Genomic DNA, 13,847 nt, shown 5'->3' on the forward strand with positions numbered 1-13,847 from the left:
TTGCAATACACAAAGAATGTTCTTTGTTCAAAGCTTCAACTTAAACACAAATATAAGTACCGAATAAACAGAAAAAAAAGAGGCCTGGTGTTTGTCACACTAGTAGTGTGCTCCAACAATGCCGAAATAAAAAGGTCTTCTCTAGAAGGATACCATGGCCAATGAATGCAAGCTGAATAATGATGTAGAAACACAACTGAAATAAATAAAAAACAGGAAAAGCCATGAGGAAAAAATGCTGCAGATTTTACCTTCTAGATTTGCGCAGGTAAAATCCACAGAGAGATACAGTAATAGGAAAGTGGATTTTACAAATCTCATCTATGTTACAGAACTTCTCTGCAAGGGTATTAACCGGCAGTGTGGATTTCAAAATCCTCAAAATGTCAACTTCTGTTGCATATTTTCTCAGCAGATTTTCAATGTAGTAGGGTTGAAATTCATGGTGATATAAAATTGAAGTGATTAAGCTGGCATGTTCCTTTAGAAAATCTGCACCAACAGGCCTATTTTTTTGCAGAAAAAGTGTACAGGAAGTGGATGACATCACTGTAATTACAGTGGATTTTGCTGCAGGGAAATCCATTGCATGTGAAGCTACCCGTAAAGTGATCCTCAGGGGTCAAGCATGACACTGCAAGCTATCTCCAAAAGTTACACTGTTGTTTACTAAAATTTGCTTTAAATTCTGAAATTTTTCCACAGCAGGGCTCGGAAGGGAAGGAGCGCCATTTGACTTTTTGAATGCAAAATTCGCTGAAATCACTAGAGGTTGCCATATCACATTTGCAGAGCCCCTGATGTGCCTCAAAAGTGGAAATCAACCACAAATGAACCCATTTTGGAAACTAGACACCTCAAGGAATTTTATAGATGTGTGTTGAGCACCTTGAACCCCCAGGTGCTTCACAATAATTAATAATGTAGAGCTGTGAAAATAAAAAAAGACATTTTCCCACAAAAATGTTGTTTTAGTTCCATTTTCTTTAACAAGAGAAAAATTGGTTGTGCAATTTTTCCTGAATACGAATATATCCCATATGTGGGGGAAAACGTCTGTTTGGACGCACTGCAAAGCTCAGAAAGGAAGGAGTGACGTTTTGGAACACAGACTTTGAAAGAATGGTGTGCAGGTGTCATGTCACATTTCGGGAGCCCCTGATGTGACTAAACAGTAGACAACCCCCATAAGTGACCTCATTTTGAAAACTAGACCCCTCAAGAAACTTATGTAGATGTGTGCTCAGCACTTTGAACCCCTGGTGCTTCACAAAAGTTTATAATGTAGAGCAGTAAAAATGGAAAAAAAAACATTTTCCCATAAAAATGTTCTTTTAGCCCCAATTTTTTTATTTTCACTAGGGTAACAGGAGAAAATGGAAGCCAAGATTTGTTGAGCAATTTCTCATGAGTACATATATACCCTATATGTGGAGGAAAACCACTGTTTGGGTGCATGGCAGGGATCGGAAGGGAAGGAGCGCCATTTGACTTTTTGAGCATTTGACTTTTTGAGCCTCTGATGTGCCTAAACAGTGGAAACCTCCCACAAGTAATCCCATTTTGGAAACAAAACCCCTCAAAGAATTTATGTAGATGTGTGATGATCACCTTGAACCCACAGTGGCTTCATAGAAGTTACAAGCTATGAAAATGAAAAAAATATATATTTTTCCCACAAAAATGTTTTTTTAGCCTTATTTTTTTTATTTTCACATGGATAGCAATTTTGTTGTGCAATTTCTCCTGAATACAACGATACCCCATATGTGGTCAAAAACTACTTTTGAGGCCAGAAGAGAAAAAGCGCCATATTGGGAACTCAGATTTTGCTTGACTGGTTTGAGGGTGCCAAGTCACATTTGCAGAGACCCTGTGGTGCCAGAACAGCAGAACCCCCCATAAGTGACCCCATTTTACAAACTGCACATCTCAATAAATATTAAACATAATTAAATTTTTTCCACCAAAAAATATTTTTAGCCCCAGATTTTAAATTTTCACAATGGGAAATGGGTAAAAATGGAACCAAAATTTGTCCCACAATTTCTGCTGAATGTACAGTCATGGCCAAAATTTTTGAGAATGACACCAAAATTATATTTTCACATGATCTGCTGCCCTCTGTTTTTTTTATTAGTGTTTGTCTGATGTTTATATCACATACAGAAATATAAATACAATCATATTATGAGTACCAATAGGTTATACTGACAGAATGAGTTAATGCAGCAAGTCAATATTTGCAGTGTTGACCCATCTTCTTCAAGACCTCTGCAATTCTCCCTGGCATGCTCTCAATCAACTTCTGGACCAAATCCTGACTGATAGCAGTCCATTCTTGCATAATCAATGCTTACATTTTGCCAGAATTTGTTGGTTTTTGTTTGTCCACCAGTCTCTTGATGATTGACCACAAGTTCTCAATGGGATTAAGATCTGGGGAGTTTCCAAGCCATGGACCCAAAATCTCTATGTTTGGTTCCATGAGCCATTTAGTTATCACTTTTGCTTTATGGCAAGGTGCTCCATCATGCTGGAAAAGGCATTGTTGGGCACCAAACTGCTCTTGGATGGTTGGGAGAAGTTGCTCTTGGAGGACATTCTGGTACCATTCTTTATTCATGGCTGTGTTTTTAGGTAAGACTGTGAATGAGCCGATTCCCTTGGCTGAGAAGCAACCCCACACATGAATGGTTTCAGGATGCTTTACAGTTGGCATGAGACAAGACTGGTGGTAGCGCTCACCTCTTCTTCTCCGAATAAGCTGTTTTCCAGATGTCCCAAACAATCGAAAAGGGGATTCATCAGAGAAAATGACTTTGCCCCAGTCCTCAGCAGTTCACTCCCTGTACCTTTTGCAGAATATCAGTGGGTCCCTGATGTTTTTTCTGGAGAGAAGTGGCTTCTTTGCTGCCCTCCTTGAAACCATGCCTTGCTCAAAGAGTCTCCGCCTCACAGTGCGTGCAGAAGCACTCACACCAGCCTGCTGCTATTCCTGAGCAAGCTCGGCACTGCTGATAGTCCGATCCCGCAGCTGAAACAGTTTTAAGATACGGTCCTGGCGCTTGCTGGTCTTTCTTGGGCGGCCTGGAGCCTTTTTGACAACAATGGAAGCTCTCTCCTTGAAGTTGTTGATGATGCGATAGATTGTTGACTGAGGTGCAATCTTTGTAGCTGCGATACTCTTCCCTGTTAGGCCATTTTTGTGCAGTGCAATGATCGCTGCAAGTGTTTCTTTAGAGATAACCATGGTTAACTGAAGAGAAACAATGATACCAAGCACCAGCCTCCTTTTAAAGTGTCCAGTGATGTCATTCTTACTTAGTCATGACTGATTGATCGCCAGCCCTGTCGTCATCAACACCCACACCTGTGTTAATGGATCAAACACTAAAACGACGTTAGCTGCTCCTTTTAAGGCAGGACTGCAATGATGTTGAAATGTGTTTTGGGGGTGAAAGTTCATTTTCTGGGCAAATATTGACTTTGCAAGTACAGTAATTGCTGTTAAGCTGATCACTCTGACATTCAGGAGTATATGCAAATTGCCATTAGAAAAAATAAAGCAGTAGACTTTGGAAAAATTAATATTTGTCTCATTCTCAAAATTTTTGTCCATGACTGTAGAAAACCCCTATATACGGCCGTACAGTACTGCTTAGTCACACGGCGAGACTCGGGAGGAACAGAACGCTATTTGCCTCCTGGACCACAGATTTTACTAGAATAGGCTCCATTAACTGAGTCCCTAAGTGTTCACAGTTCCCACCCCCCCAAGTGACTCCATTTTGAAAATTATACTCCTCTGGGAATTTCTCTACATGTGTAGTGATGATTTTAACTCCATGGGTATTTTCCAGTAACATCCAGTACTGGATGTTGCTGAGTGAAAACTGTAATCTGCCATTGTAGTGCTCAAGACATTCTAGTAACCAGTATGTTGTAGTGCCAAGTTCATTCTTAGGCTATGTTCATACTTTGCGGATTCCACTGCGGATTTTTCCGCAGCAGAATTCCAAAATCCGCAGTGAAAACCCGTCGCGGTTTTTACTGCGGATTTATCGCGGTTTTTACTGCGGTTTCTTCTGCGGATTTTCATCTGCAGTTTCCTATTTGAGCAGGTGAAAATCCGCAGAAAAGAAGTGACATGCTGCGGAATGTAATCCGTAGCGTTTCCGCGCGGATTTTTCTGCAGCATGTGCACAGCGTTTTTTGTTTCCCATAGGTTTACATAGTACTGTAAACTCATGGGAAACTGCTGCGGATCCGCAGCGGTCAAATCCGCTGCGGATCCGCAGCAAAATCCGCAAAGTGTGAACATAGCCTCATAGAGACACACTCCCAGCAAGCAATTCAGGAAGCATTAACACATTTATATTGGTGTTTTTTATTTTTATTTTTTTTTTTTTGTTTTTTTTTTTTTGGGGGGGGGGGGGGGGGGGGGTTGCTTTTATACAATAAATCTTATTTTAATATTTTTTCGCTGACGGAGTTGTATTGCGGCTTGTTTTATGCGGGACAGGATTATATTTTCAGAGATATAATTTTTAATTACATTTGTCATTTTGATCATGTTTTATTCCACTTTTTGTTTGGATTGCATTGTTTTTTTGCCTCACTTTTTTTATGGTGTTCACTGAAGGAGTTAACTAGTAGGACAGTTTTATAGGTCTGGTCTTTCCGGGTTCAGCGATACCAAATATGTGTACTTTTTTGGCTTAGGCTGGTTTCACATTTGCGTTTTTGCGCTAAAAAACGCAAAAAAAAACACATGCGTTTTTTTCTCCTATACTTAACATTAAAACGCATGCTTTTTTGCATGCGTTTTTGCAACGCATGCATTTTTTCTCTGCATGCGTTGTATTGCAGAAATGCAACATGTAGTAATTTTAGCTGCATTTTTTTGCCGCAAAAAAAGTATGCTTTTTTTGCGGCAAAAAAACGTATTGATGTCTATGTAAACGCATGCGTTTTTAAGCACATGCGTTTTCATGCGTTTTTATAGAAAAACACAAGAATACACACTGATAAGCCACCCCAAAACCCTAACCCTAGGGATCCTAACCCTAACGGTTAGGGTTAGGATCCCTAGGGTTAGAGTTTGGGTTAGAGTTTGTGTAAGGGTTAGAGTTTGTGTTTTAGGGTTAGAGTTTGTGTTTTAGGGTTAGGGTTTGTGTTAGAGTTTGTTAGAGTTTGTGTTAGGGTTAGAGTTTGGGTTAGGGTTAGAGTTTGGGTTAGAGCAGTGTTCCCCAAGTTCGGTCCTCAAGAGCCACCAACAGGTCATGTTTTGAGGATTTCCTTAGTATTGCACAGGTGAGTGAATGCTTGCCTGTCCAGGTGATGCAATTATCACCTGTGCAAAACTAAGGAAATCCTGAAAACATGACCTGTTGGTGGCTCTTGAGGACTGAAGTTGGGGAACACTGGGTTAGAGTTTGTGTTTTAGGGTTAGGGTTAGAGTTTGAGTTTGTGTTTTAGGGTTAGGGTTAGAGTTTGTGTTAGAGTTTGTTAGAGTTTGTGTTAGGGTTAGAGTTTGGGTTAGGGTTAGAGTTTGTGTTAGGGTTAGAGTTTGTGTTTTAGGGTTAGGATCCCTAGGGTTACTAGGGATCCTAACCCTAACCCTAGGTATTTCTGTTTATAGTGGGTTTTCTAGTTGATTTTGATGATTGGCAGCTGTCACACACTTCTCATCATGCGTTTCAAACGCAAACACAGGACAAAAATGCTTGTAAACGTGTCAAAACGCCGCGTTTGCGTTAAAACATGCATAAAACATGCAAAAATGCGTGCGCCTAAAAAACGCAGCGTTTAAACGCGTTTTTGCACCAAATGCATTTGCGTTTAAAACGCTGCAGATCAAAACGCAAGTGTGAAACCAGCCTAAGTTTTGTTTTTACACAAATAAATGTATTTATTGGATTCATATTTGTTTCATTTTTTTGCTCTTTATTTTGTGATTTTTTTTAATATGTTTAAAAATACAATTTTTAGTAATTTTTTAAAAAAATTTTTTTCCAACTATGTGACATCAGTTTTCTGCTTTGCAGGGCGTTAGATCTCTGCATCACAGGCAGAAAGGAGGCGTGTCAGCTCTTGCTCTGGACGGGAGCTTACAGGCCCCATCAGTGGGAGACCCTGCAGCTATTTTTAGGCTGATGGTCATCATGGAGACCATCGGCACAGCGTGACCGCAATCGCATTGTGCTGATGGGAGAAGCGAGGGAGCTCCCTCCCTCTGTGATGCCCATCAATGTTGCGGTCTCTATTGACAGCGGCATTAGAGGGGTTAAACACACACGATTGCTGCTAGCACTGATCATGTGCATTGTTGCAGGGTGTCAGTTCGCATATAGAGCTTACACCCGCATTGCATCGTGGCGGCGCTCAGCGTGAGTGAGGTGGGTTTGGGGAAATTTTTAGACAGCGGTTAAAGGGATCGCAGCTCCCACAGTGGCGTACATACCCTGCACATGTCGGGAAGGAGTTAAATTAATAGATTTTATGGTCATTTCAATTTATATTTTTCTAACTGGGCAATTTCATTTTTCCCAATGATCATTAGTTAATTTGGGTACCTAGGCTTCTTTTAAAAAATTGACTTCCTCATATAGATTTTTGGGTTCTTTTTGATATAAAGATGCATAAAACTTTCCAAACTCTACACCTATTTCTCTAGGACAGGAATGCACAACTTTTTGTGGTTCAAGGGCCACAAAAATTTTCAAAGGGGTACTTACATGAATACATCACTAGAACCACTATATTCACCCTGCTGTTCTGTTCGGGTCCATAATATACCCCCTCTGAATAAAGTACCCCTCCTCCCCCTCACTGCCTCTGCAATGCTGTGCCCCATTTCACAATTGTTCCCCCAATATATGGCCTCACAGTTACATTAACCCACTTATCCACAATGATAAAACATGTATTCTTTGGCTCCTCCATGCAGCACTTACCATTGCCCGCATTGTCTCCATTCCTATTCGGGCCTTATGTTGTTCAAGCCTGCTCTAGGATCTGTGAGCTGATTTAGATTTTAATTTGGTAAATTTTGTAGCCAATTTAAAAGGTTTAGTCAAGGAGGCTAAAAGTCTTCCTGGTTTATTACCCCATTTAAAATATTTCTGTTTTTGATAATCAAGATTTGTGAGGGCACTTCCATGAGCTAAAGCAGGGGTCCCCAACTCCAGTCCTCAAGGCCCACCAACATGTCATGTTTTCAGGATTTCCTTAGTCTTGCCCAGGTAATAATTGCATCACCTGTGCAATGCAAAGGAAATCCTGAAAACATGACCTGTTGGTGGGCCTTGAGGACTGGAGTTGGGGACCCCTGAGCTAAAGTATCAGAAGCACTTTTAACATCAAGGAAAGCCTGTCGGGTATCTGGAATATTAAGACGGTTGTTTGCTTAGAAGTGTTTGATTGATTTTTCAGGGCTAAGTGAACTGCCTGTTTTTCTTTTTTCGCAAAACATATTCAGTTAGTTGACCTCTAATGACTGCCTGTGAGTTAGACCTGAAAAGATTAATATTGTCTAGGTGGGCGGTTATCATCTCCATAATTTTCCCAGAAACCAGTTAAAATCTTCTGAAGGAAGCAATCTTGTGAAGGAAAATGCAACCTGCAAAAGAGATGAATGGATCTGTACATGCCTATAGTTATGAAGGCATGGACAGAATTTATGTATTTCGTAAATCCAGGAAAAACAACATTAAGGAGTGGCCTTAGATTTGGAGAACTAGGTGTGTATACATTGATCAAGCAATAGGTTTGACTTTCAATGATTACTCTGACCATATCTGCTCACTGGTTCTTCACGAACATCCAGTAGTTTATAATTAATTTGGGAACTAAATAGAATTACTACCCCTTATATTTTGCTTTAAAGAGGTTTTAATACAATTAGGGTATCTTTTACTTTATAAAGGTGGATGTTTCTTTTTGATTCAATGTGTCTTTTGGAGAAATACTGTATGTGAGCGTATTTTATGTAAATCATTTTAAAGGATCCTGTCACATCCAAAAATGCTATTAACCTCCAGTTATGTGGTTAATCTGCAGGTTAACAGCATTCCAAAATAGGCTGACTGCCACACTGAAAGTGCAGTTACTTTCAGGAAAATAACTTTCTTCATCCAGGCAGCCCCAGGCTTTCAGTCTGATGCTGAGAAGTCCTGAAAAAGAGTTTGCCTACTTGTATGACAGGCAGGGCTGGCGTTAGGGGCAGGCAGACCAGGCAGCTGCCTAGGGCCCCCTCTCCTCCAAAGGGTCCCCAGCAAGGGGTGTGCCTCTAATAGGGGACATCATGTGGATGCTAAGGGGCCCATGAGTAAGAGGTGCCCGACATGCCCCCCGCCCCGCATTCAACTTATCAGCATACAATTGAAAGCAATGATGGAAGAGAACGTCAGGTGATGCTCTCTCCCATCATTCCCCTCTACTTGTGACTCAGTGGGCGTGCAATGACGTTACTGCATTATGCACCACACTGTGCCAGCAATGGAGTTAATGAGGCCCTCTGCAGAAGCCAGATCAGTGGGGAAATGGGGAGAGGTAAGTATTGTATGTGTGCAAGTGTTGACCTTACCCTGTGTGTGTATGTATATATATATATATATGTATGCATTATACTGTGTGCGTATGCATTGTACTGTGTGTATGGTGGCTGCATTATAGTGTGTGTGTGTGTGTGTGTGTGGTGGTGGTGGTGGGGGCTGCAGTATAGTCTATCAAGTACCAAGGGGAGTGCATTAGACTGTATGTACTATGTGGGACCTGCATTATACTGTATCGAGGACTATCTGCCCCATCATTCTTCCTCTGCTGGTGTAAAGAAACTTAGGAACAAGCATCGAACGACTTCAATATTGTCGATCACGCTCATTTAACGGTCTGAACTCAGCACGTGTAAATACAACCAAAATGTTTCTGTGTGCTGATGCAATATGTGAGCATTTTAGGGCCTCACTTTAAAATTTTGCCCAGGGGCCCGCTCTGTCTAAAACTGGCCCTGATGATAGGTTGTAATTTCCTAAATGCTTCCAACATCTTGATTTTGTCCTGAAAGTTAAGCAGCTTGAAGGAAACTGGTCTTGATTTTTCCACATGGTCACCTCGGTCTAGACCAGAGAATAGCAATTAATTTTTCCGAGAGTCCACATGAGAGACCGTGACTGTTGTGGAGGACCAAACCAATAGGCTGAAATTAATTCACTTCAATATTAATATCATATCAATTATAATTATTTAATATTAATTGCATCACTTAATATTGAACAGAATTATGTATGATGACATACCCCTATATACTGTTTGAGCTCACAGCCCCTATATACAGTATGATACCCCCACATAGCCCCCTTATACAGTATGATCCCACGCATAACTCCCTATATATAGTAATACAGTATAATCCCTGCATGACACCCTATATACATTAATACTAGTGATGAGCGAATATACTCGTTACTCGAGATTTCCCGAGCACACTCAGGTGTCCTCCGAGTATTTTTTAGTGCTTGGAGATTTAGTTTTCCTTGCAGCAGCTAAATGATTTACATCTGTTAGCCACCTTGATTACATGTGGGGATTCGCTAGCAACCAGGCACCCCCCACATGTACTTATGCTGCCTAACAGCTGTAAATCATTCAGCTGCGGCGATGAAAATTAAATCTCTGAGCGCTAAAAAATACTCGGAGGACACACGAGCATGCTCAGGAAATCTGGAGTAACGAGTATATTCGCTCATAACTAATTAATACAGTATGATCCCCCGTATAACCCCCTATATATAGTAATACAGTATAATCCATGCATGATCCCCTATATACATTAATAAAGTATGATCCCACATAGCCCTTCTATACACAGCATGAGCCCCCACATAGCCCTTCTGTATACAGCAATAGCCTCCCATATAAATCATGAGCCCCACATAGCCTCCCATATACAGAATGCCCCTCACAGCATCCCATATACAGCATGAGCCCTTACATAGCCTCTATTATACAGAATGAGCCCTCATATAGCTTCCTATACACCGCATGAGCCCCCACATATCCCCCGATATACAGCATGACTCTCGCATATCCCCTATATACAGTATGAGCCCCCCCATAGCTCCCTGTTCACAGTATGAGCCACCACATAGCCTCCTATATACATTATAGGCCCCACATAGCCTCCTATATACAGTATGAACCCTCACATAGCTTCGTACATAAAGCATAAGGCCTCACATAGACCCTATATATAGTATAGGCACCACATAGCCCCTTATATACTGTATGAGCCCCCAACATAGCCCCTATATGCAGTATGAGCCCCAAATAACCCCTGTACACAGTATGAGCCACAACATAGCCCCCTAAACAGTATATGCCCCACATAGCCCTCTGTATACAGTATGAGCCCCCACATAGCCCCTATATACAGTATAGGCCCCACATAGGCACCTATATGCAGTATGTGCCTCCACATAGCCATCTACATACAGTATGAGCCACAACATAGCTTCCTATATACATCATGGCCCCCATATACACAGCATGAGCAACAACATAGCCCCCTTACACATTATGAATCCCCACATAGCCACCTATATACAGTATAGGCCCTGCATAGCCCCCTACATACAGTATGAACCCCACATAGCCCTATATATACAATATGAGCCCCCAGTCTCCTGTATACAGCATGTGCCCTACCTTGCTCCTGTTCCTTCAGTGCTCTACTCTCTCTGATGCAGACTCTCTGCAGTGCACACTGACGCAATCAAGTGATGTCATCGTGACTGCTGTCTCACAAGCTGATTGGTGGACGATGGAACCATTGAACTCCATCCTCCACCAATGTATTCACCGCTGTCTATATCCTGAGGACAAGGATAGTGGTGACAGCGGGTGGTGGACGGATGGTGGGTGAGGCTATGGTGGGGCCCGTTTGCCAATTTTCAGCCCTTCAGCTGTTTCGGTTCACCCAGCTCTAATATAAACCAAAGACCAATTTTGCAGGCTTTTCCAATAGCGACAGATCCAGCGGAACCCACTATTTTCAGAGTTTGGGGAAGCCATTCTGAAGTAAGCCAATGCAGTTGGTTAGGTTTGATAGACTCGGGAACTCCAAAAAGGCTTAAGTTATTGCATCAAATTTGTCTTGAAATGTATTAAGAAGCTGATTTTTTTTCCTTTACTTTTTATTTGCCCAGTCCCTGTGTGATCTGAGTCCTTTCAGTCAGAGATTCTTTGTTCAGAAGTGGAAATCCTGTTCCCATGGTCTGTTATTTGCAACACTATAAGGCCGGGATCACACATGCGAGAAATACGTCCGAGTCTCGCATGGTAATACCCTGGACTGCCACCGTCTCTCTGGAGCAGAGCGTGAGGCTGCATGTATTGCTATGTGGCCGCACTCTCCGCTCCTGAGTGACGGCGGCAATGCCGGGGATTACCATGCGAGACTCGGACGTATTTCTCGCATGTGTGATCCCGGCCTAAGGTGAAGACTGGAAAGTAGTTAGGAGAGTATCTATAGTAGGCATAAGTAAAGATGTAATAGCCTGGGCTGTAGTTTGTGAGTTGTCTCCATCCAAGGGCATATTTTCTTCTTGCCGAGATGTTATAGGCTTGGAACTTTGGCTGCCATTATTCTTCCCAGAAGGAGTCTAATCACTATTATTTATGAAGTGGTCTATAGTAGATGAAGGTATTATGTATATATTACAAGAAGAACCTTATGTAGAAATTAAATACCGTATTACAAGGTATTTACATGAAAATAGATCAGTCTGGTGCAGAAGAGACAACCTGTGAGCTTTGGTTCCCTCTAGTGTTCACAAAAGAAAATTAACCAGAATCACAAATAAGTTTTGTGCTATATTTCTGAAATGTTCCATTCAACAAACATCCGTAAAAATCTTATCAGCCCCAGAATAACCTGGAGAGATATTCAGAGTCTAATATGTCATTCTCAAATAAAAGGGCATGTGTTCCCTACTAATATCATCCTGATAAAGGGCGTGGGCAGCTCTTTCAGGATAAGCAAAGCTTATTTTTGTACATTCAATGTTGTGTTGCTGTAAGAAACAGCACTGCAGTCATATAATAAAGTATATAACTGCTACCAATGTATTCCATTTATTTACTCAACCATACAAGTTCAGAGATCTGGCCTTTTTATTTACTGATGGTTTTATTCTTTTTACCAATAGGTGTGGCACACAGGGTAATAGTGCTGATTAACCCAAAGACACATCTCCAGAGAATCCTGTGAGCTACACCTCCTTTGTAAATACCATAAAAGCGATCACGAAATAAAAAGGCCCATATCTATGGAGCTGTATGCAAAATTAAAAAACAAACAAAAAAAGAATACTCAGGGAAGCAACGAGAAGAAAATAAGGGCAAAAACTGGTCACTTTTGACCTGGAGACAGATGCAATTAAAACATTTCAGTGATAAGAAAATATTAAGTCCTAGGTTAATAAAAGGTACTAATAAAAAAATCAGATCAGATGAACCATGATCTTTTTGCCTTCAATCCTTCATGTTTTCTTGAAAACTGTGCATCCTACAATTGATGTAATCAGGTAACATTAAGCTGAAATACTTGGCACTCAGGTTTACACGTAGCTGTTCCCTATATGACTGGATATTCTATTTCGCGCTCGTCATGGACATCATGGAAAACTTATAGTAGCACTATGTCTAAGCGAGCCTGCTTATGTCACTTTATCATGTATAGCGATTGTTGAAAAAAACATGTCATATGCAACAATGTACCAAATGACTTGTGCGGTACAAATCCACAGAAATAAACACATTAATGGATCACAAACACTACTAGACAAGAAATGTTGTGTTTATTGCAATAAGAACTCTTTTTGTACAGAAGTAGTGAAGCAACAATGAAAACAGAGCAAGCAAAAACAAAAAAGAAAAACGGCAATATATGTTCTACACAAGATGCAAGGTGTGATCTTCAGGCTGATTAAAATCAACAGTCAACATTTCGTCTATGGCTTGTGTAAAAAAAAAAAAAGGTGCATTAATCAAATCAGTGGGTCTAGTTATTGCCACGCTGCATTGCAATTGCGAGTACAGAAAGTGAATATTAAAAATAGATATAAGTGGAAAGGTAGATTCCATGTGAACCAGGTCTGTGCATAATACAACACAGGAATCAGATCCTCCTGAATGTGGTCAGTTGTAATACCTCTGTCATAAACACTTTACACATTTGGCAAAACAATCATTTTGTTCACTTCCTAAAAAATATTAACAATAATGAGTTAGTAAAACAGCCAAGATTCCCAATACTTGAATATTCCACTGAAACGACTCACATCAATACAATATAAACATATATACATATAACGCATCTGTGGCCCCATTTACAATCTATAATACAGGGAAGTGTTCATTATGTACATTACTTTATACAAGAAATAGTTATCCTGTTGTACTAGGAAGGCCTTCGATATATTACAACACAGCAATATATTTCAGGTTCCTTCTGCACACCACAGGTTAAATACACGACAGGTATAAATTCCTGGTACGCAGCTTCAGAATTCCTATTTCGAGTCTTTAGTAATGGCTAACTGCCTTGTATTACTGCTGCTTTTTCTATTACTTCTTGGTATGGGAAGCAATGATTTGACTCTTGTACTGCCAGGTTCTAGTTTTGGCTTTTGGTCACTGTATTCTGACATCTGACTGTTGCTGAGAGGACAATTCCCATTCTGTGAAAAGAAAGAAATTTGGGAAGTTACCTGTTAAGTTTCAATGTAAGTAAACAGAATATACATGACTGAGAATGGATTTAGAGGCATTGATTTTTTATA

At 40.7% G+C, this 13,847-nt stretch overlaps 1 protein-coding gene across 1 annotated transcript in view; it reads right to left on the reverse strand.

Moving 5' to 3' along the window:
• Positions 1-12,844: 12,844 nt before the first annotated feature.
• CTTNBP2 (cortactin binding protein 2) overlaps positions 12,845-13,847 on the reverse strand; it is a 223,242-nt gene continuing 222,239 nt past the window's right edge. Inside the window, exon 23 of the mRNA XM_069764853.1 lies at positions 12,845-13,745. Coding sequence (XP_069620954.1) covers positions 13,578-13,745 — 168 coding nt within the window. The 3' untranslated portion in view covers positions 12,845-13,577. The remainder of the gene's footprint in view (positions 13,746-13,847) is intronic.

This window comes from Ranitomeya imitator, chromosome 4 (genome assembly GCF_032444005.1).
Source record: "Ranitomeya imitator isolate aRanImi1 chromosome 4, aRanImi1.pri, whole genome shotgun sequence".
In the NCBI taxonomy this organism is placed as follows: Eukaryota; Metazoa; Chordata; class Amphibia; order Anura; family Dendrobatidae; genus Ranitomeya; species Ranitomeya imitator.